The sequence below is a fragment of the Episyrphus balteatus genome, chromosome 4 (assembly GCF_945859705.1).
Source record: "Episyrphus balteatus chromosome 4, idEpiBalt1.1, whole genome shotgun sequence".
Classification (NCBI taxonomy): Eukaryota; Metazoa; Arthropoda; class Insecta; order Diptera; family Syrphidae; genus Episyrphus; species Episyrphus balteatus.
This window is the reverse complement of record NC_079137.1, coordinates 25,473,813-25,498,396: the sequence shown is the minus strand read 5'-3', so window position 1 is coordinate 25,498,396 and position 24,584 is coordinate 25,473,813. Positions and strand designations below refer to the sequence as shown.

At 32.3% G+C, this 24,584-nt stretch overlaps 1 protein-coding gene across 2 annotated transcripts in view; it reads right to left on the bottom strand.

The window, feature by feature from the left end:
- Positions 1-23,480, bottom strand: part of LOC129919954 (homeobox protein cut) — an 80,125-nt gene extending 56,645 nt beyond the window's left edge. The window contains exon 1 of one of the 2 annotated variants that reach the window (XM_056001082.1): positions 22,121-23,480. In XM_056001082.1, the coding sequence (XP_055857057.1) occupies positions 22,121-22,240 (120 nt within the window). In that variant the 5' untranslated portion in view covers positions 22,241-23,480. The remainder of the gene's footprint in view (positions 1-22,120) is intronic. The other variant, XM_056001083.1, reaches the window with a different exon arrangement.
- Between the last annotated feature and the right edge of the window lie 1,104 nt (positions 23,481-24,584).

The following is a 24,584-nucleotide window of genomic DNA, read 5'->3' as shown; positions in this document are numbered from 1 at the left end:
ATTTAGTCAGAAATATTTTTCTGGTGTGGCAATCTTTTAAGCTGTATTTGAGCATAAGTGTGTTGTTTCATTAACCGCATCTGATCATTTATTGAATATACCTACATATATGTATCTAAGTAAGTATGTATGTAAAGAGAAACTTACTTCCGCAAAATGCAACACTTACATATAATAAATGAAATAGTATATGCGTTATACCTACCTATTATCCCATTTTTTATTAGTTTCAAAATAATTTTTTTAGAGACAATTGAGTAAAAAAAATCTCAAATATCAGACACACATACCTTAAAATGAACCTTTTAAACTATGATCATTTCAATCCCATTTTATTCATCAAAGCAATCAAATTGAAAGTTTTCTATAAAAGGGATTTTCAATAAAATAATAAAAGACCGGAAATCACAAATTCTGCAAAAACCCAAACAAAAAAAAATCACAGACAAAAAAAAACTTTTCAATAACGAGTCAAAGCAAACAAGATTTACCTATAAGAAAAGCAGTCATATCTTTTATGCTCTTTTGATATACGCAGGAGTCGTTGCGATCTCCATTCAGTTTTAGTGACGCGATCATCGAATTTAATTGAAAAGAAGTTATTGAGATTTGCATAAAGTGCGAGGGCGGGGACCATAACGTCTTTCTGTTGTTCGTGTTTTTTTTTTTTTTTTTATTATTATTTTTGTTTTCTGTTTGTAAAATAGGTACTTGAGAAGCGCGACAACTCATCGCGTGCATTTCTACGTATAGTTCGTACTTTATAAACAGCACATAAAGGAGTCCTTTGGTTCATTCAACAATTTACGAACGTGAATGTGATAAAGTACCAACAGCCGTGCACGACAAACGAAAATCGATCAAAGCGTTTAATTCATATACCTACCTATATGTATAAAGTGTTGGTTTGTACATACATGTAGGAACGATTATTTAAGGTCATTATATTGAATTTCAATTGTATGCAAATGGACGTTTTTTCGACTTGATCGCAAGGATCGATAGTCATCGTGAAATTATGGATTGCGAATTGTATTGGACTTTGTTTTGCAATACACCCACGTACGTTAATGTATTTAATTTGAAACTAACTGATACATAAAAAAAGTAGATAAAACACTTGAATTTCTTCACAATCGAATAAGGAGAAAAGATAGATACCAAGGTCAAATCATAATGAATTGCAGGATGTATTTATCAGTGATGATGCAGTCAAAAACTGAATTCTATCATTTCTATTCAATATTTTAGTTTTTTTTTTTTTTTCAAACCACATGATTTCGAAAATTCAAATTTTAATAAAGCGTGAGAATTTTGATAGAACTTATGTAGACAATTGCCTATATGTACATAGGTACCTACCTTTATATGTAGGTATGTACGTACCTACTAGTTTATTTTTTTAATAAGGAATAGGTATTTGGCAAACGCTTAACGTGATTGGTATTTGAAAAGGCTTTCAAGCGGAAATCGACTATGTCATTTAGTAACGTGCGTCAAAAATGTTCAAGGGTCACGGGAAATAACTCAACGTCAATTTTTAAACTGAGATTTTGGTGCCATATTGTAGATTTTTAGAAACAGTAAAAGCAAAAACTGATTTGGGTGGATTAAGGTCCCAACCACCAAAGGGCTTACTACATTCGCCTCATTCGTATCAATAATAATAGATTCGGGTGGCCCACGGCGCCTAAGAAATAGTGGCAGGTTAGGTACTTACCCAATATATTATGGAAAGTAAGTTTTTGAGAAAATTTTATTAAAATATAGGTAAATTTGTTTTATTAAAGTAAAATTAAATAGTAAAATGAAATACTATAAACATAGGTACCTACATAATTATGAATTCAAATAAGATGCATTCAAAATCAGGATTGTATGGTGAGTTTTATGAAATAATTTTTTTTTAATTAATGGAAAGTTTAAGTTTAAGTTAAGAATTCATTATTTATATCTAGGTATATTTTAAATTAAAATGTTTTGCTTAAAAAAATGTTAATACCTACCTACCTATTAACCTTTATCTTTGTAGCTAGGTTTCCCTATAAAGTATAGGTACCTAGATACCTACCTCTATAAGACTCTTATCTGACTATAGATACCTTAGTAGGTACCCACCTTCGAATGAAAAATATTTAATCAACGACAAACTAACAGAATGATAAGATATCTAGTAACTGTAACCATACATATACCTACATATGTAGGTATATGTATGGTAGGTATACTTCAAGATAATAATTCCAATGACATAAACACACATCTTTTTCTTTTATTTGATGAAGAGACATTTCTTCATTTTTCAACTTAACCAAAGATCGCCCTTAAATTTTAATATCTACCTACTTACATACATTCTTTTTTGTTCTTATCTAAAACACACTCTTTACACACAGTTAACGCCTTTCTGTTGCCAATATCTATACCTAACCCCTACCATTTTACACATAGCTAGGTAGGCACCTACCTATCTATCTGTACCTAGACATTGCAAAAGTAAAAAAGCAATATCGATATTGGTCCATTGTATAGATATAGGGGATGCGCTTCATCGCGCGCGCAATAAAGGCGTTTCCAATACTAATTGATGGAGTAAATATATTATTCTTGTTTTTTGCCAATATCCATTACATATATGTATGTAACTGCCATATACCTATGGCATGTAGATGAAAATTTTTCTTTTAACAACATATTGATTTGGTAATTTATTTCTTCTTTTGCGTTCTCTTCACATAGGTACTTACACACATAAAAGGTCCTGTAAATTCATCTCGTCCAATCGAATATCGACTTTTCGCACAAGAAGGGGGTGGTGCTTTAAGAGCTCCCACAAGTCTCACCCACCCACCCACTCTTTGAAAGAAAAAAAAAAAAACATAAAAAAAACGTAATCACCCCTCACTCAAATCCGGGAAAAATAAAAATGTAGAATCGACGTACATAAGCGCCATCCCCCTTACTCTACTGCTTCTGACTGCTTATGTATCCGAAAGCTTTGTATTTTTTCTTTTTCACTTTTCTCTACTTTTTTTTCTTGCACCCCCATCGATTTTGATTGGGAATCCATCCATACAACTAAGCGCGCTTCAAATATCCCCAAGTGGGAATTTACCCCCCATCCTTCAACCCCCACCCAAACCAGTATCTTTCTAACACAATCTAATAACGTTCGAATGAAGGAATATAGAATCAGGTGGAGCATGGAGGTGCTCTCTTTCTCTCTGGCTCTTTCTATGCGGTATACTCTGTGCCACAATCGAATGAAGTATGAAGGACAAATTTCAGTTCCTTATCCTTTTGGATGTGGTACTGACATGGGATGGCACATTGTATAAAGAAACGAATCTCCTCAAAGTAAAAGAGAGTTTTTTCTGACTTTAATTTTAAGAGAACTTTTACTACGAAAGTTCCCCATATATGCTCTTAAAGTACCTACCTAGATACCATTTTCATTGACTGCTGCTGAAGCTGATTCACTTCTCTAACTGTGCTGCTGCAACAAAGCTTTTTGTATAAAAAAAAATTTAAACAAAAAAAAAAAAAACAATATAAAATATGTATATATGTAGGTACCTACATATGTATGTAGGTTGGTTGCTTTCCATGCGAAATGGGGAAATTTCGATTTTGTTTGATTCAATATCATGCTCCGCCCTTATTCAATCATTGAGTAATTTGTTGATATTGATAGGTTTTTTGTCCTGTCCTATCAATTTTGAAACTGAAACAGGCTTTACAGAAAACGGCAATCAAAATGGATTTTTTATAACGTAATGTTAATAAAGTACATGCTTGGTCGTTACAAAGAATATAGGTACCTACATACATTTTTTAGCTTAAGAAAAATACATTCAAATATCTAAAGCTCGAATGCCTAAAGCTGCAATAATTTTCTACAGTCAACCAAAAACAACCCTCTCGATAAGCCGACGGCATTTTGGCGACATCACCTTCAACGACAATGCTCCCTTTTACACAAATCAGAAGAAGACAAAAAAAAACATCGGAAGAAGACGAGATGAAGTAAAAAAAAAAAATAAAGCAAAAAAAAAACAATCATCATCCCCTCCTACTGTACCACATTCCTAGTCAATAGCCATCCAATCAGGTTTCTGAAAAATCTATCTATATTCCATCTTTCGCATTTCGGGGTTTGCTGTGGTGATCGAACGGCTTTCGTTTCACACACTCGTTCAATTCATTGGACTCACTCTCTCTGGTAAACAAAAAATTGGCTAAAATCCACACAGTCTTACGTTTCCTACCTGCTGCAATGGTATTAGTGCTTTCAACTCAACTGATAGCATATAGGAAAAAAAGAAGCAATAAAAATTAATGAGGAGACATAAAAAAATTCACCACACCAATTGAATTGAGTAATTCACCAACCGACGGAGTTCTCTTAAATTGGTTTTGGTCTTTGGTGTCTTTGTGTTGCGTTCTCTTTAGTCGATTCGATGTTAAAAGAATATTTGTGCGAATCGGTTTTAATTTTGTATTGTATTTTTCTTATACAAAAAGATTTTTTATAAATATGAAATGTGACCATAGAAAAAAAAATCATTGTATTTCTTGGAGCTCCATTAATATTTTCTTATTTTAGAATGAGAAAGAAATAGGTATGTTTGGAGAATTGGTTGCTATTGCTGTTCCTTCTGAATGTCTTCTTGTATTTTTTTCATTTTTTTTACAGCCAAGGCTCCTATATCCTTGAATTTGAATGTGCGCGACGCCTCTAGACAGGCAGTGACCTGACTGAAATATGCAAGTGTGTATTCCAGACTCCATCATCCATGGGACTCTTGATTTTTTTTTCTTTTTTGTTGCTGCTTTCCCCGATATTGCTTCTCATTTTTTTCTTGTGCTTTCTGTTGGGTGTAGGTGTGTGCTCCCATAAGTTTTTAAGGATTTTTATATTCTTTTTCTTATTTTTTTGTTCATTCCTTCTTTACCATTAGGGTGCTAGGTATATTATGGATCTTGGAGGGTTGATTTGGGGGATTCTGGATTGAGCCACATCACATAAATAACAAACATTAAAGTGTGTGCTGCTGTGAGACACGACTATAGTGGCAGTAGCAAGAACTATACTGGGGAGCTCTGCCTTCGGGCTCCTCTGTGCTGTGCACACAATATCACCAATTGGTCCATTTGGGTTCGGTATCTATCGAGGTTGTATATGAAGATATTGATAATGTGTCAGTGCGCACATACCGATTCCAAGAGCAAGCACAACACTGTCTGTTTTATTTAATTCTGTGCACTTGTTTATTTATTTTCTGGAGGAATGGCAAGGATCCTATAAGTATATAAAAGAGTATCAAAGTCCCTATGTACTTTGGTGGAGGTGTTAATCCCCTAAACGAGCGAAGGAGGTGTGAAATTGTATATATTTTTATTGGTGGCACTTGACAATATTGATTTGCAGAAACAATTAATTTTCATGGTATCCAATGAACTAGCTTTAGAAGGTAGGTACCTTCCCCGAAAGGAACTTAGAAAAAGGCTTCTCTTCAATAACTTTTAAGGAATAAAAATGAAAGAATTGATAAAAGGCATCATATATGTACATTGATATACCTAAAGGTAACTTACAGAAAGAAAAAAGAATAAACTATGGAAGATTAAGACCTAATATCATGTGAACCTAAATTGATATAAATATTTTATATTTTTATATTGTAGATATGTATTTATTTTCCCTTATGAGGAGATTTGAATCCATCCAATACACATATCCTAATGGTAGGTAGGTATTTATTTATTTCTTTATATATCACGCCAAATAAAAGAAAATATATTTATTTCTTTTAATATGAGATACATAACTTACTAACCATATCATCGGCATCATATATAGGTACACATATGTATCTATGATGGAGAAAAGAAAATGATAGAATAAAAGTGAAAAATCTTGAATTCGATGACTTTCGAGTGGGTGGGTCCTTGACAATTTTCTTCTCCTTTTTTCATTTGAAGATATTTTCTTCATTTTTGTGAAAAGTTTTTTTTTTTTTTACTTTTTTTCTATCTAGGCAGCACTTACAATACAAACCTATAGGTAGTAGTATCTAGTAGTTCGCGCTTCTTCGATTTCAATTCTTGCTCCAACACTGTGAAGCATATATAGAGGAGCACAAGGATGCAGCGAGCAAGGATAAGAGATGCAAAAACAGAAATGTGAAAGAAAATGAGAGAGAAAATGGAAAATTTATTATTGAAAGTATAGCTGCACGCGAAAGTTTGTTCAGGGGTATAGGAAGAGTGATGGGGGAGGAGGATCGTCGTTTGGAGGATAGAGAGGTGTTGGAAATGGTGCATGATGAGAAATATAGTTATAGGAAGGTAGGTAGGTATAGGTTCGTACTAACTGCATGTAACGAAATGTAAAAGGGTCTCTCGATGATGGTGCTTGTTCGTCCCGTCTCTCCTGGGGAAAGTGTTGCTAGCTAGAGTGAGTAGGTACCTACTGTGCACTATTTCCTATACCTACCTATACCTATAAAAGTTCGTTGCATCAATTTTTGATTAGGGGTTGAATTGCAAAATATAAAAAAAAAAAACAAAACGAACAGGAGATGAACTATGCACAGTTGAAAGCTACTTTACTGTGCTGGACGACGTGCAGCATTGATGGAAATATGTAAGTACCTATAAGAAATAGCTTTGGAATCAGATATTTACTTTGTGGAACTAGCAAACCCAGTATAAGTTATGCTCTGTAGTTGTGTTAGTTACAAAAATACAAATTAAAGCACCAAAAAAACTCCACCCCTCAAATATGGAGTGAATTGTTAAGCTAAAGCAAACATTTTTAAATATCTAGTATTGCAATTAAAAATAAAAAAGAAAACAGAAAGTAACCTAGGTAAATAGATTATTTGGTACCATCAGGGTTATTATCAGTGGATGACTTCAAGAAGAAACATAACTATAAGATATCAGTCAACAAAATGTATGTAGGAACTGAAATTTCACAAAAATCAACTAAACATAAACATTTTTAAACATTGTTAAACATTGGAATCCCGCAAAACAAATCCACCTTACTTAAGAGAACAATAATTTAGGTATATAATTACATATTAAAAATGCATTGAAAACCTAACTTGTGCGTTGAAAACTTAATACCTGACTATTAAGTGATACTTTGTATACTTTTAAGGTAAATAATAAGCTCATTTTTTTAACGAAATCATTTTGAAATTTTGTTTCCCTTGAGATATAAAATGTCAATGAGAAAATTTCAATTTTATACTCTGTACTTGAGGTAAGTCGCTACGCAAAACGCAAGTAACATTGGGCAGGTTCAGAAACGTTAGGGACTAAACATTTATGTAATTTCTCGGTCTCTGATTGGTCTGCTGTCAAAAAAAATCCTTCCAATTTAGGTAATTCGATTGGAAAGCTGACTGGAAAGTTAGGCAAGAAAATTTTCCCTAAAAATTTAGGAAAGTTTTTTTTGCCAACATGACAGGAGATTGTTTTTAATTAAAGAATTAATTTAGCAAAATTAAATTTATTTGTGTGAAAAACAACTAAAAATTGCATTATCGGTTATAATTAATTTTATTTATTCATTGCAGTTAAGTGAAATTTGGTGTCTTACCCATGCGACCGGTAAATTTCGAAATTTGACAATAGCATCACATCCAAACTAATTTAGTCAATTTACTCAAATTTCCGTTCAGAAAATGACGTTGCCTAAATATCTAGTCCCTAATATTTCCTGAACGTGCCCATTTCAAAAATATCATACATAATACATAACAAATTATAATAAATAAAACAAAATCAAGTAAAATAAAATAAAATAAATTTAAATTAATAATTTATCTTTCGAAACTCTTGATTTTTTAAATTAAAAAATTTGTTGAGGCAGGCTAGAAAAATTGGGATGAAAAACTGAGCAGAATTCAAAATACGTATTTTGTTTAATCTTAAAAAAATCATTTCCGCGTTCTGAATTTCTTGACAATAATTTCAATGCTTACTAAATCCATCATACTTATTTTCAACTGGAAGGGCTCACGCACCTAACACTGTCACTTTAGACTAGAGAGCTTGGTTTCTAAGAATGTATTACAAAAGTAATTTTTGGCTAAAGGTCTTATTACCTACCAAGAGACGTTCTCACTCATCTCCTGGTGATGTTGAGTCCAAACTTAAGTATCGGCAACCCTGGTTTTTCTACACTCATGATATGAGCTCACAGAAAGGAAGAAAAAAAGAATAATAAAAAAAATATAAAAAAAAAACAGAAAAAAGTAGCAGTGTCAAGAATGAAGCGCGCATGTTAATGCGCCTTAATTTTGATTTATGAGTATTCGCCCTCGTCTTTACTGTTGCGGTGCTATACAGTTGATTTTGTTCTTTTATTATTTTATGCATTTCAGTGCCTTTTAATTTTATTATTTCATCTCATCATCATCACACAAATCCAAAGGATGTTGGTTGCATACTATGATACTGAGATACAGAACTATCCCACTTTTTATTATTATTTTTTTTTTTGTATAACGTATTGAGAATGAAAATTGAAAGCGCATTCGCATAAAGTTCGAAAGGAAACGACACAAAATACGAAGGCATCGAAGATTTTGTGCTGCGTGAGACTCCAAGTTTGATGAAAGAGAAAAAAAATTAAACTCCGTCCGATCATTATGGGTGACAAAAACATTCCCTTTTCAATGCAAATGAGATGATAGTGTGCGGAGGAAGAGAAGAAGAAGGGATTTTTTTATGAAAGATGCCCTAAAAACAGCCTCACACATTTTGAGTCATGTTTTAATATTTTGTTGTTGTATAGTTTTTTTTCGGATTCGAATTTCCGCTTTGGTTTGGGGGTTTATCACAAAATATCTTCTCATTTCATTGACTGTTACTGATCCAGACTGAGAAACTCTCCCACATAAAAACACATGTACATACATAGATATACCCAAATACGCATTGAATCCAGATCCAGAGCTAGAGCCAGCAGCTGTTGATGATGGTGATGATTCAATGCGACGATGGTTATCGCAGAGCAAGTACGAGTATATTCAAATTGAATTTGATTATTGGTGATCATTTAATTGACAGGAAGTTGATTTAATTGAATATGCGTATCCGAATTGGGGAACTCTGAATAGTCAAATTGGAGACACACAGTAGTGTGTCAAGGCGTTAATTAAATTATAATTCGTGTCTTGGTTCGCAGGATTGATCGTATATAAAAACAGTAAGCTTCGATGCAAGAAACAAAACCACTCTATTACATGATATCTACATATACGTACATTGATACTTGGGCTATGAAATGAAGTAGAATTCTCGCCAAAAAACCCACACTCGGCGACAGGAAATGTGTAAGAAAGTGTCATTCAACTATGTTAAATGCTCTGCCATCATGTGTTTAGGTATTAAACTGCTGGCTCCGGTGTGGTACATACCTACCTACTATATGGTACGACCAACTATAGGTATAGGAATTAAACTGTGCCAAAAACTTTCAAGGACATTCACTCTGCACACAACGTGCGTAATTATGCCACAAACTAACAGACAAATGATAATGCAAATATATATTGCTAGGTATATACGTATATGTATAAACATAATATGTATATACAGACACACAAACACAATGTTTGTGTATGGAATATTTGCAGGATACTATTATGCTGCTGTTAAGTGAAAGTGCGTTGTGTCGTCTCGTGATTCAGATTTACCAGAGCCGGAGAACACCCTTTTTTCTTCTCGCTCCTCGTCGTCGACGTCATCCTCGTCCCTGAGCTGGGTATCAGTGTTGTCTCGCCTCCATTTTGTGCGCCCACTTGTTTGTTAGGAAGAACTGTAAATAGCTTGCGTATTCTTTAAGGAGTCAATGGAATGAGGGGGAAGAGGGTTGGGGGTTGAAGGATGTACCTTAAATTAAGAGACTGTAACTTTAAGGCGGTAAACTTTAAGAAGCTAGCAAAGAGGTAGGGAGTGGGTTGAAGAGGAAATTAAAAATCCATGACATCACATCCGGTAAAATGTTTTCAAGGACGACCGACGACGAGCCAGTTAAATATCTAAATATCTATATCTGTACTCTGTACCTACAACCTTAAAGTTTAATTTAGCAAAATTTTAAGTAAAAACAACATCTCCTTTTCGGGAGATAGTATTCAACACACACAGATAAATAATTTATAGGAGAGAGACCAAGAGCAGAGGTATGATGATTTTCTCAAAAGACGACTGGGACGACAAAGCAAAATGTTGAGTCGGTCGAAAAGTAACCGGGAGAGGAAGTATGTAGAGACGGCAGCGGCGCGGCGGCAGCATCAGTGACGTAGAAGCATTGGCTTAAGTTGGCTTAGAAAAGGTTCTTCTAATACACCCCAGAAGAAGGTACCGAAAATAGTAGGTATATATAGAATGAGCTCTAATACCAAGCCCCCAAAAACCACCAAATGGATGGAGTTCACTAGGTTTTTCTCAGTCGGTTATACATTACACTATACCACCACCACTATATCTAAAGCAGCACCTTCAAAGTACGAAGTAAATGGATAGTATGACGACTACAAATACGACGACGTCGACGACGACGGTGGAATTCGAATGAAAAGATAGAAAAATACAAAAAAAAAAAAAAACAACCATCATAACCAAGAGGAGAACGGAGAAAATATAAGAAGGGTTCACTTGAAGCGCAGCAGACGCCTTCATTCAAGGTGGTTTTTGTGGCCAGCGCTGGAGGAACAGGGAGATGCAGGGTAAAAGGATATTTTATACTAGTAAAATTTCTTAAACGCCTTTAAATAAACATTTTAGATTGTCTGCTTGGCAAAATCTCCTTGTTGTTTATGGGGTTTAGTAGAATCAAAAACCATCAAGGACAATGGTAGCGGTGCGGTAGGTATCTATTGTTTTTTGTTTGTAAAATTTAAAGATTCTTTGCTAGGTCGGTATAGGTGAGGTTTAAGGAAAAGGATGCCACGTATGATGAGATTGACTATTCATTGAATTTGGCATTTCTTAGGTGTGTATTAGAAGGGTGGTTTTTTGAAAACTTTTTGTTGGTTTCTCAGCCTACACACAGAGACATATGTATAGTGAAAAATTCTCACCCACATTGGTGTTTAATGAATCGAAATACTGGCTACCCGTTTGGGAATCGGCTTTATTTTTAAATCTTATTGTCTTAGACAAACAAGAATCACATTGTAGAGACAAATAATACTGGTACATATTTATATATGCAAACATTTAACTCATTTTTAAAAGTTATTGAAATGTTTTAACTAGTATATTTTCTTTATTTGTTTGCAGTTTTGCACGTAGGTTGAGCGATTCGAAATTTGGTATTGTATGTTTTGGAAAAAAGTAAGATGGTGTGTATGTAATACAAATTTCGAAAAATTACCAATTTTCTAAACTTCAATGAAGGCTGTAAATTAACAAGTTCAAAGTTTTATTAAACACTTTTTATAGATATCGAATTTTCATCTACTTGTCTATAGAAAATAAATTTACCCTCAGATTTCTATATGTTATTCTCATCGAAAGGAAGTTCTTTATCGTTAATTTTTTTTTCTTTTAAAAATGTTTTGATGAGTGCCACATCAATACAAGAAAGAATTGTTGAATAAGTCTGCTTCAAGTAGTGACAGTGGCAGTGTGATCACATCTCGAGATTAAGTTCATTTCAAAGAAACCACCGAAGAACATCATCGTTGAAATGTTTTTTTTTTTTTTGTATTCGTATGTATGTTTTAATCTCTCTATTACCATCAATTATTGAGAAATTCTCAAACTCATTCCATCTGTATGGTGATGCTTGTTATTATATCTAATATCTAAAACAAACATGTCATCCCTTCGCCCTCTTAAGAAACTATGAAAATGGAAGTGAATTGGGTGAAAGAAAACTACTTGAACTTCTTCTCCATCTACATCGTCGTCATTATCGTCGTTCGGTGTTTCCGTTCCATGCCCCTAATATGAAAGACCTTAAATATTTAATGTATTTCTTATTATATAAGTTATTGCATTCTATCACTAGTTGGACCGTTAAAAATCTATAAATTAGACTGAATCTCTTTAGAAATGATATTCTATAAAAGGTTAGTCCTAAAGTTTAAAAGTTAAGATTGCAATCGTGTGTATTGCTGAAACTATAAAACTATTAAAATAATAACCGCTTAATAACCTTCGATCCCGCTTCTACCTTTTCAAGGGTATTTGCGGTATCTTTAGATAATATATAAACTATATCAACAGAACATATAGGGCGGCCACCCTTCTTGTGTGAACTCTTGTACGTCATATACACGTATTTTCGAACGTGCTAATAGCTGGGACATTGGTTATCAGTACTTACCCAATTACATCTGTTTGTGGGGGTGAGTTTGCTTCTTTCTAAGTTTTCTCTATTGAATGTAGTCTGTTTATTAGAAATGATATAATGTTTGTTAGATACTTTATCGATGATGCTTTTTTAATAAAGTGTAGATACATCTAAATGGCTTAGTTATGACCAATGTTGGAAAGGGGAGCAAACACATTCCAATAAGGGAGTTTTTACTTCTTCTCTGTTGGATTAATAATTGTTAAATGTGTTGGCTGTTGTTTTTTTTTCCTTTTTTTTATGCAGACACTATTGGTTCGTCTGGGAAATTTTTAAAATGTGACAAATGTGGCTCCCCTTTAAAAAAGATTCATAAAAAACCAAAACATCTTTATTCGTTTTCTTTTTTTTTTTGTTTTGTTTTGAGAAATCAAATTTAATCTTTGTCACAATTTTCTATTTTTGAATTTTCGACCTAAGACGCGTCGATGTTATGTGTTGTAGTATCTATATATCGAAGCCCAACGGAAACCCATTTGATTTTATGACCGAGCAACCGAAAAGAATTATAGGAAATTTTGATTTGATTTTATGTTTTAGAATAGATTAAGAAACGTCTTTGACGCCTTATAATAATGTATCTAGATACACAAACACACGTACCTTCTTTATGTGATCTTTTTTTTTTGTTTGTTTTTCTTCAATATATTTTTTATTCTGGATATAGGTACACATGAAAGCGGGGAAGGGAGACTGCCAGATTGATTTGTGGCACACGGTAAATTCTCAAGTCAAATGGCAAAAAGCGGTGAGCACGTGGTAGCACAGCAGGCGGCATGCAGTGCCACAATGGTAGCTGCGATTTAAATTTAAACTTGCCATCAACATTAACCCTTAAAACACAAGTAGATATATGCTCAGTAGCTCAGTACAGAAGCTATTGGGAATCATTGAAGTTATACACTTCTTTTATCCCGCAAAGATGCATGGTGGCGCTCCACTGACGTCTATGTGTCTGTCTAATGGAGTTTATTCTAAAAATAATCATAAATGTTAAGGTATCAGCGTTTACAGAAATAGAAGGCATATGCGAAAAAAATGGAAAGAAGATCCTCTTCAATCACGTCAATCATTTTTGGCGTTTTCTCCAGCTCTAAGGACCAATTTTTGAGAAGAAAGTGATGTGATGTATTGTTTGTAGGAAAATGACATCATATCTTTATTGTCATTGATCTGCAATGGAAACTCAGAACACATCCAATATCTCTGTTTTTTTTAAATATTGATTATGAAATGGAATTTTAAATTCAAACAATCTAGTTCACATCAAATTCTAATAAAATAAAAATATATTACCATGACTGTCGTCAAATACATGTACATGTGTCGAAGACACACAAAGTAGATCTTCACATCATTAAAATTCAGAAGCCGTCACATATCTAAATAAATCGAAACGACAGATCATAAAAACCGAAAAATTGAACGGCTCCGGTTTTCGAATGGTTTCTTTATTTTTATTTTTTTTTTTTGTCTTTTATCGTGATATTTATACGTATATTTTTGTATTAGTATTCGCTTGTCTTTTCGATCGGAAAAACAACAAAATTACCATTAAATTTAAAAATACGTGTTCTGTCTCGCCTTTGAACAGGCGTGTCGCGTATGCCTTCAAATCGAACGAAAGAAGAATAAAATTCACTTCTAGAAAAATTGTATCTTTTGGCACATTATTAGTTATCATGTATTTCTCAGTGGCTCATCAGAAAAAGATAGATACAAATACATAATCAAATAATCAATGAGAGATGATCAATTTTATTTGTCTTTTTTTATTCTGTTATTCCACTTGACTTCAAGTGCGATCAATGAATGTATGTATGTAGAAAATGATCATGATAGTGATACAATGTATTCAAAAGGCATAGCAAATTGTTAATTGTTGGTTTTTTTTTTTTTTGTATTCAATTAAAATTCAAAAATATACCTACTTCATATTTTATCATAGATTTGGTTGCCAATATAACATCTGTGGGAAGATTAAATATATCTCTCAGTCTGATTCCCCCAAAAGTCCTATGCGTGGAAGTCCTATCATTGCTACTGCTGCCTCCTTAGCGTTCCATTTGACGTTTGACGATGCAACACAAAAGTAAGTATGTATCTACAATTTGACGACAACCAGTCAATTTTTTGAGCTCTTTCTGGCTTCGGTTTTTTATTTGTGTGTATGACAATTTTTTTTTTGTGTCTGCGCTGCATTGGAACGAGACGAAATTTTGTGCATTCAGTGTTGTGAAAGTGACAAAAATAGATGTCACACTAAGTACTTTGACATTTTCCATAAATAAAGGCGTTCGTATAATGATGATGGATTTTTTGTTGTTTTTTAATGGTATCCTTGTTGTTGTTTTTCATTTTCATTTAGGTACATTTGCTTACTTCAAAAATTTAGTTTTGTTTTTGTTGACTTGTTTACTCAAATTAACGTTGATGGTTTGATGAAAAGTGGGCTTCGAACACTTTGATAAGTTTGAGGAAGATAAAATTTGAGCTAACAAATGTTATCACTAGTTTTTTTTTTAATGAAAACGAAAGCTATCTATCTAAAAATCAGAATATTCTTTTACTGATAGATATAGAAGTGGGATCAGAAATATTATATTCATCATTCTGTTTAAGAAAATAGGTAAAAATGCTGTGTTTTAAAAAAATAGCTGTTTAAGAAAATAGGTAAAAATGCTGTGTTTTAGAAATCTCTCTTGCAAAGATATGATTTCAATAGCTTTATCAGAACACAAGGTGTAGGTTTAATGGTAACTCTTAAACGCACATTACGGAAGTACCTTACTTGCTTAGATGATGTTCAGAGGTAAGTGCAGTCATTCGAAAAATTTTAATTTTTGCCTTCATAAATAGTCTTAACCCTCTGTAGGCACACCTCTTTTTTGTGACGTGATAGGCACACGGGTGCGAATTTGGCTTCTACTTTTTCATGTCGCTAGAACTTTTTTATGTCTCATATTTTATAGAGAAAACGTATATGAAATTATAACCATTATAAAGAGACTTTTTTGTACCCACTTTTTTAAAAATTGTAATTTTTTCATTTGTGTCCGGCCAAATTCGCACCCGTGTGCCGACAGAGGGTTAGTTATATTTTTAAACAATTTCAGAGGACAAGTCGTTGTCATTCAAAATTCATAAAGACGATAGCTTTAGTAAGCGTCGAATTAATATTTCACATGCTATATGTTTTTAGAATCTAAGTTGAATGAAGCTCCTTACATTTTTTGTTAAATTCATAGTTAAGGGTGATGAATGACGCATTACCGTTTACAACGAAATATTTGATCTCTAACATCTAAAAAATTTATTTGCAGTAAAAAAAAAAAACTGAAAAAAATAGGAATGTTTAATCCATATTGTGATTGTTTTTACAAAAACTGTAATAACCTATCGTGTCTTCACATAAACAATTCCAATTTTTACAAAAAAAATTATTTTTCGAATTATCATAATTTATCCCAACACCTAAATATATTTTTCAAAACTTTTTAAATAACTACTTATAAAGGTACCTACCTATTCCCTTTACAAACCTTTGTACTCATAAGAGTTTTGAGATTTATGAAATTTAATAACAAATTTGATTTGAACACATTTTTTTTTTTACTTTTTTTCTATTGATGAACATTGCGCAGCCGATTACAAAATTTTCGACACTCATTTTTTATGAAAATCTATCAAAAAAACTGCTTAATATTCAGTTATATTGGAAGGGTCCTTTGCCTTTATTTGAATATGAATCCGAAAGATATTAATTGCTTCTCTGTGATATTTAATACTGAACCCTTTTTAATATAAAAAAGTATCTTATACGCGGTGAAATTCTGTTTGATTTTTATAATCTAGATTTTATGAATCTAGTTTTCTTTTCGTGGGATTCGGACAAGTTTTTTTTTACAAACATGATCCTTGCCCCATACCCGTTAAGCCTCGTATAGTGTTAATCAATTTAAATAAAACCGGTTTTTCGGCAAAAAAAAAGAAGCAAAAACTCCCTTATTAGGATTTCTATCCCCTGACTAGGCATTAAGAACCGATGGACTGATACAAGTATGTATATATCATGGGAATACAGGGAATCGTTTCCATTTTGAATTTGACAAAATCGAAATTGAAATAATAAAAACTTTAATTCGCTTATCCATGGATAGACAGATATGATTCGAGTAGGTATTTTGGTTGTATATTGTATTTGATGCAAAATTAAGGGATGGTTCAAAGGGTAGATTTTTATATATAATAACAATAGTCGGCCAGATAAAAATTCAAATGAACAATCTCACAATTTTGTTTGTATTTATACTTATACCTATGTACCTACCTACTATACATATAAATAATATATGAACAAAAATAAATGAATAGACATGATAGTTTAAAAAATGTGGCGCTACAAATGATCACCTCAATGAGAACATCGTAAAAAACAAAATAACCACAAATAATAAATAACTTACAATGAGACTTTGTATCTATGCATATATATTAATATGAACATACCATATAGGTAGGTAGTTAATTTAGTTTGAGTAGTATAAATTACAGAAACATTTTTCAAATGAAAATTAACTCCAAATAGTTTTGTAAATTTATTTAAAACTCCATCTAATCCACTTCAGTCTAGACGAGTCCGACGAGCTGAAACGAGATTCGTAAAAATTCACCCACCCACACACGCTACCTATTTTGCCATTAGACATGCGAGAATATCTATGTATCTGGCAGATACTCGTACACACATAAGGTGTATCTTAATAATGACAAATGATCACAATCGCACAGTTAGTACTTTAACATTTCAATTTGGAAATATCGAGTAGGAATATTCTCTTGAGCAAAAAATAAAAATTTAAACGCCAATACTTCGTTTTAATTCGACATAATAATAATAGTAATCGTCTTTGAACTTAAAATAACAGAAAACACCAATCCATATAGATCTCGATGTAGGTATTTAAAAATTGGAGGAAATTTAATTTTTTCACGTTGTGGTTGATAAGGTAAATAATGTACATTATGTTTGTAGGTTTGTGTTCAGTGTTTTGACTGCTGCTTGCCATGTGTTTTATTTCGTGTTTTTTTCATTTTTTTTTTCTTTTTGAAACAGTATATTAGGCAGATACCTACATATCATTTTATATGTATCATTTTGGAATAGCTGCCTGGTAAGTGCATCATCGCACGAAAGTAGAACTCAACTTATAGTTAGTAATGATGATTCCTTTTTAATTTTCCTCGCATTATAAGAATATCTGCGCGTCTTAGATCCCTTGAGGCTGAATGTAACTCTCCCCTTATTCCTGTGAAATCCTACCGCCAGCCGATGGTTGCTGCTGTTACTGATGTATCGACACACTGCTGGATGGGACCACCAGTAACAACAACAAATATTTCTGCAAAATGGGTGGTGGCCAAACGAATGAGTGATCTGTTCCTTTCGGATTGACTGATAATCACGAGAAGGCAAAGGACTTACATATTTACACCCATATATTTATGTATTACTGCTTTTCGGGACTATAGATCTCCCTCTAGACACTGATTACTGATCACCAGAAACAGATACCTATTTGTCCAGTGATGAGGAGTATAGCAAGCAGATACATAGGTATACATACATAATACTATACCTACCTACAACGGTTGATGTGTATTTCTTCAAGTCAAAAACCTAAAATTAAAAACTCATAAGATATCGACTGATATATTGAGCTGCGCGCACACAAATTACACTGACAGGCATCACAGTCTGAGTTTTCGTTTTATCGTTTTATTTTGATTTTTTGTTTTTCGAGTTTTTATTCAAGTCTTTTTTTCTTGGCTACTTCTACGCTTGGTTACCAGATATTAGGAGCAATTAGGCATATTAAGACGTTTTTACTCTCGGTTGAATTGATTGCATGTAATTTAATTCAGTTGAGTTTCCGGTGCTTGTTTTTAAACTCTATCACAGGCGGTACTTATTTTGTTAAACCCAATGAAAAATAACGAAAACACAATGTAGGTAGGTATCTTCCGATCGACCAAACAAATACAATTGGGTCTTATTTTTATTTCACAATTAATTAGGCCAAGTGCAAAGCTGTAAAAAAAAAACAACCAAAATAAGGAACATAAAGCTCAATATAAAATATTTTCGGACATTTATGCTAACGTTTACATTTGCAGTTATATAGTTGCTTGTCAACTCAAATTGCAGGCGCAGATACTTAATCTTTTTGAAAACCTAAGCATTCTGTAATGATAGGTAGGTAGATATTAAGTAATAATTGCATTTGGAGTTCCGCTTTCAATAAAAAAAATCAGTTTGAATATTTGTTTATATTATTAATATTTGTGGTTGTTGTGGTTCTGTTTTGTAACTTAAAATTTTGCAACATGTCGTTGTTGTGCAGCCGGAAAGAAGAGGTCGATTAACACATGTGAATTAATATGGAAAATAGGTCTTTATGACCACCGCACCTGTGCTTTTGTTTGGTAAGGGCAGTTTTTTTTTTTTATTTTTTTGTTTCGTTTAATGTATTGTTAAGGTATAAGTAAGGAGGAAACATACTCATTAAATTGGAAATAACTGAAACTAGATAGGTATACGATATCTATGTATAAACATGTTTTCCACACAAGGCCATTATCGTTAGGTTCTGATTTGTCATTATTTGTTGGAACTTTTTTTCAAACGTAGGTATATGTGTGTTGGCAAGTACGAATGAGCCTAATGACAATATTGAATGATTAAATGAAATTAACTCGTTTACAAGTTTTTTTTATCAATTCTAGATGGATCGGAAGTTTTCCTTGATGAGTGCAATTTAAATTTAAAGACTAAAAGGGTTATAAATAACAAAGGAAAACTTAAAAATTGCTTTTACATGGTTGTTAATCATTGGGTAGATAGGTATTTACTTATTTTGAAAGTATGTTTCCGACAATTTTGGAAGAATGTTGATATTATTGACTTAATAAAGTGTGAAAAATTTAAAAAAATAAAATAATTTATTCGATATTTGCCTGATTGTAAATAAATAGGAAGTGGTAACTTGTTACTTTTTGAAGTTGATGATTTTTAATCTTGTTTCTTGTAGATACATAGGTACCTAGGGAATCAATATTAATTATTATGCACTAAATGTAATTGCATGTTTGTTTTGGATTGAAATTGGACCCAAAACCAAAATTATTTGTATTACTTCAAAAATCATTACCTATATTAGAATTAGTGTAAAAGACTACAGGATTTCTGAGGGCTTATCACACCCACATACAACAAAATAATTTAGCTGTTTTTTGGTTCTATTTTATTTGATTGAAATGTAGGTATCCAGCAGGCTTCTTGTTTCACAAATAGGCTCATGACCACCAAACATTAACTTTCATCAAAATCATTTGATGTAGATAACTTCAGATACCTAATTACCTATAACACATTTAGTTAATTTTAGGCCGTGTGTGAATTGCGTTAAATAGTTAACACAGTGTAAAATGTTTGACACTATTGAGGTGAATCAAAAATTTTCAGCTGTTAAAAATTTATCGGGCTCTGGGACCTGGTTAAATTTGAGTTAAATTTTTTTTGCAGATGGTTTTGTTTCGTTTTTTTTTTATTAAAAAGGAGTATCGTCGCAGAAAAAAGGCAAACAAAAATTATAAACAATAAATTTTTTTTTTGAATTTTTTTGTTCACCTCAATAGTGTCAAAAAATAAACACAGATTTAACTATTTTCCGAAATTCACACACGGCCTTAGTCATCAAAAACTAAACAACACTTATTTATTGAGCACTTGAGTTTGATTTTATAAAATTTACTTTTCGGTACACTTAAAATTTGTTGATTGTATAGTAGTAAAATATTAAAAATATATACAATTCACTTTAATTGTGGCCATATAATATAGGTACCTATGACAAATTTATGTGAACAGTGAATCTAAGTGAAATTTTACTACAATAGGTACAAATAGATTAGGTACCTATCAACAAAATAATTGTAAAAAAGCTTATTAAATTCATTGATTGTATATAATGTAAGTTCATAATGCATTTATATAATTTATGATCTGTGAAATAGTCTCCCTGACTCTTAAAAATCGAACATAATGCTTCGTTGAGACAAATATCGCTAAGATTGATTTGTCTGGGAAGTGCCAGTGTGAAGAAATAATATTGTTGAGGATTGCAAGAGTTATAAAAGAAAATTGTATTAGATAACTCATGGAAAAAAAGTTCTTGAATAATTCCACTTCATTAGAAGTTACAGAAAAAAAAACAAATTAGGTTTAGGTACCTATTCAATCATAATATTGAAAATTCGATGCTGTTACTTTTGTATAGATAAAACTGTTGTTCAATATCGTCGTTAAAGTTGAATCCAATTAAAAAAAATATATATATATTTAATAATGTTCAATTTTGAGGATGATTAGTCAATAGCGAATACTTGGTACCTAAGAGCAGTTTTTTTTTTAAGCGTAGCAAAAAATAACAAAAAAATATTCAAATTACTTAAATCTTAAATATTTTTTTTTTTTTGAAAAATCAAGCTAGTTTTGTACACCTGTCTAAAATAGTAGGTACCTATATGAAGTAGGAATATATTGTTAAGCTCTTGGATCAGTATTTTGGCCCGTATGCATAAAAATAGTAAATACTAGCAACAGGAAATTAATAAGTATAAACTAGGTTTGATATGCATTTACTATTTCTCATTCATATATTAACCTTTTTTTTGTCTAACTTCAACTACAAAGTTATAATACCTAGAATCTAGAATGTTATCAATCAATAACCATGGTAGATAGGCACCTTTACTAGTTTAATTGAACCTAGATTTAACCGTGTTAATTTTCATATAAAAAATATTTTGTCTTTTTTAATTTAATAATAATATAGCTACTTCCCCTTTATAACTTTTAAAAAATATTATCCTTATGCCGCGGTGCCTACTTAGTTTAAAATAAAAACTTCAGCCTACCTACAAGTCCTGTTTTTTTTTACACAAACACGACACAAATCATTCAATAGGTAACGAATATCATCAACTTGCTATCGCATGACTATTTAATATTTAAAAACTTCACAAAAAATTAAGTTATCATTAAAATTGATCAAATTACCAATTTTGTTCGATCTCTTATTGAGAATAAGACAAAAATTTTGAAAAAAAAAAACAAATCACACGGCTGTAATAAAATATAAAACTAGGTAGATAGTTTGCTTTTTCTTCAAGCAAACAAAAAGAAATAGGCATGCAAGCACTAACGAGTATTTAATTATTATTAATAACACGATACCCAATGATTGTCTTCATCTGGCCAATATTTACCTTCTGCAGGTTTCTATGAGATAATCTTATAAGAATAATAGGTGTGTAAAAACAAAACAAGGAAACTTGCGAAAAATCTAATTTCGGACTGATCAATTAAATCTGAGTCAGGTGTTGTCTCTAAAAAAAACTTATCATTACATCTGGCCACTTTGCTTGAATATTTTGTGAGTCGATTTCTATGTTTTTGTGTAATTGATTGAATAGTTATTATTTTTTTTTTATATGATCCGTAGTTAACTTTAAAAATATTTCTAAATTGAAGTTCGGTACCAACGTGGTTCTTGTTTTGATACTAACTAAAAAAAAAACTTTCTGTTTATCGACGGCAAAATAAAAAAAAAGAAAACTTAAAAAAATAAATAACCGAATAAACGAAGGAATCAAATAATTAAAACTTACCTGTTGCCAAAATTGTGCCAAGAGATAGATTCGTTCCTTTTTAAATAACCAATCCATTGATTGAACAGCCGTCAAATCCATATCGGCTGTCCCGGCTGTTTGCGGCAATGTTGGCTGCATTCGGGTGAATTTTTGGAAAGTGGAGGCAAAACGATCTTCGTCTGCCTCCCTTTTGCCGTGCGATTCAATTTCCGTTTCCAGTTTTTTTTTTATTTAAATTGTTTACAGAAAAAATCGATAAGGTTTTTTTTTTTGTTTCACACTTAAAAAGTATAGGTAACAATACAATTTTGGTCTTGTAGCCTTGATTCACTACTTTTTTTTTTTTTTGTTTAAAAATAATTGTGTTGTTTGGTAAAATCACAAAACTGATTAAAAAATAATAGATATCTTTTTCTTGTGCTTTTCCATTTACTTCATAATTGGATGCAAGCAAGAACAGATCACAGTAATAACATTAAATTTTTATTCACAAATTGTTTGCATTTAATTTTAAAAATTGCCGCCATATTCACCAACAAAAAAAAATACGATATTTATTAAGTTTACACATAAATTTCGATTACAGGTGTAGGTATGTATTTTCGATGGGTTCCGATAAATTTTTTAATAACAATGGGTACCTATCGTATCGTCGTGGTTGGCTTTTCACAATTGAATGACAATATCATTTGATTTTGATTGATACGACACCGCACCGGATTGTTCACTTGTAGTTCACAATGGAGGAAACAACGATGGAAAAATTGTATCTAAATACACTTAAAAATTGTAAGAAAGTGTGTTGACAAGATTTTCGCGAAACACGGAATATTTTGTAATGTAATAGGTATTTATGTATTTTATGTTCAAGTGAATAAGTAAATCGAAACAAAATAGCGATTATTGATGTGAGAGTAATAAATAATAATTATTTACTTTCGAACCTTGATAGATAGGTATATTTATAACCAAAGATATTACTGTATTATCGAACAGCGCAACCTTAATCTAATAAGATGTTGCCTGTCATGAATTCAGCTGATGACTGAAAAATTCAAACATATACAAAACACACACAACCCTCCTGCTCGTTTGGCGTTTCGTTTCGTTCGTTCGGATTCAGAAATACGTATCTCGCTCGATTCGAAAAATTGAGTTTGAACAGTTCGAGATACATTTTTTTGTATTTTCTTCTTCTCTCATGCTCTTTCTCTGTCTCTCCCTCATACTCCACCTCTTTTGGTTGATTGTGTGCGTTTATTATATTGAACGGAAAGAAGCATGGGATCTGTGTTGAATTCATTCACATGATTTCGATGAATGTTCGATTCGAATGGATGTGTCGTTTTTTTTTGTTTATTTTCTTATTCACCACATATAATTTGCTTCCTTGTTGCGATGTTCTTCTTACAATACTACAAAAGATAGTTGGGTATTTTTTTTTTTGTTGTTGTTTGTTTTTCTGTCGCTGTCGCATTTTTATGTATACCTTTAAGTATCTTTCTGGGTGTTCAGCACTTTGTTGTATTTTGTTGGATGCATTACATGGCGGATTGCTGCTCCATCTATTTGCTTTAGCATTCGCAGTCATTGGCGTGGTGAATAGAGTGGTGAAAATACCCTTCAGTTCAGACTGTAGACTGTAGCTATATTGAAACAAAATGAGTTGGGAGAGATTCTTCTGTTGTCTGCCAGTTGTAGTCGTCAAACGGGAAAAAAATAATCGTAAAGTAGGTACTAAAGAATACAAAAAAAAAGTAAACAAAAATTCAAATCAAATCAAGTGGATACAGAGAGAAAGAGAGAATCAACTATTCGAAGAAATATAAAAAAATATTATATAGGTACCAACAACGATTTTTCCTTACATTTCCATACACAATAGAGTACAAATATAATAAAAAAGTGGGTGGGTGTGAGTGAACGATTGTGTGTCCAATCGTATACTTTGGTTGTCACTAACACCATGTGCATAGGTGGTGGCAGGTAATCGAATCTTCGTGTTTGAATGACGACGACGACGGCGCTGAGAACAGGAGATTTTTACCACACACACGACTCAAACTCAACATGCCTGCTTAAAAAAAATACATTTCGATATTGCTCCAATCGAATAGTTACTAATCGGTTTCCTATTACTGGTTGTGTTTTGCCGTCGGCCGGCCCCTCCTTTGCAATGTTTGACAGGGGAGCTGAAGGTGAAGGGGAAGAACTAAATGTCAATTACCTACTCCGCAGTGGTGGGCTGGTAATGGGTATTTGAAAATGACATTTGCTGCTGATGCATGAAATGTTATTTTTAATCCTTAATTGTGCAAAAGTAATATTCAAGTTCATTTGGTATGGAAATGAGTTTCTTCAGTAAATATCAAAAAAAATTTTTTTTTGTTTGTACACATTTAGGATCCCACTCGTAGACATTATTTGATGGTATTTTTTGTCTCCTTCGGTCCTTTACCACCCCCTTTCCTGGAAAAAAATA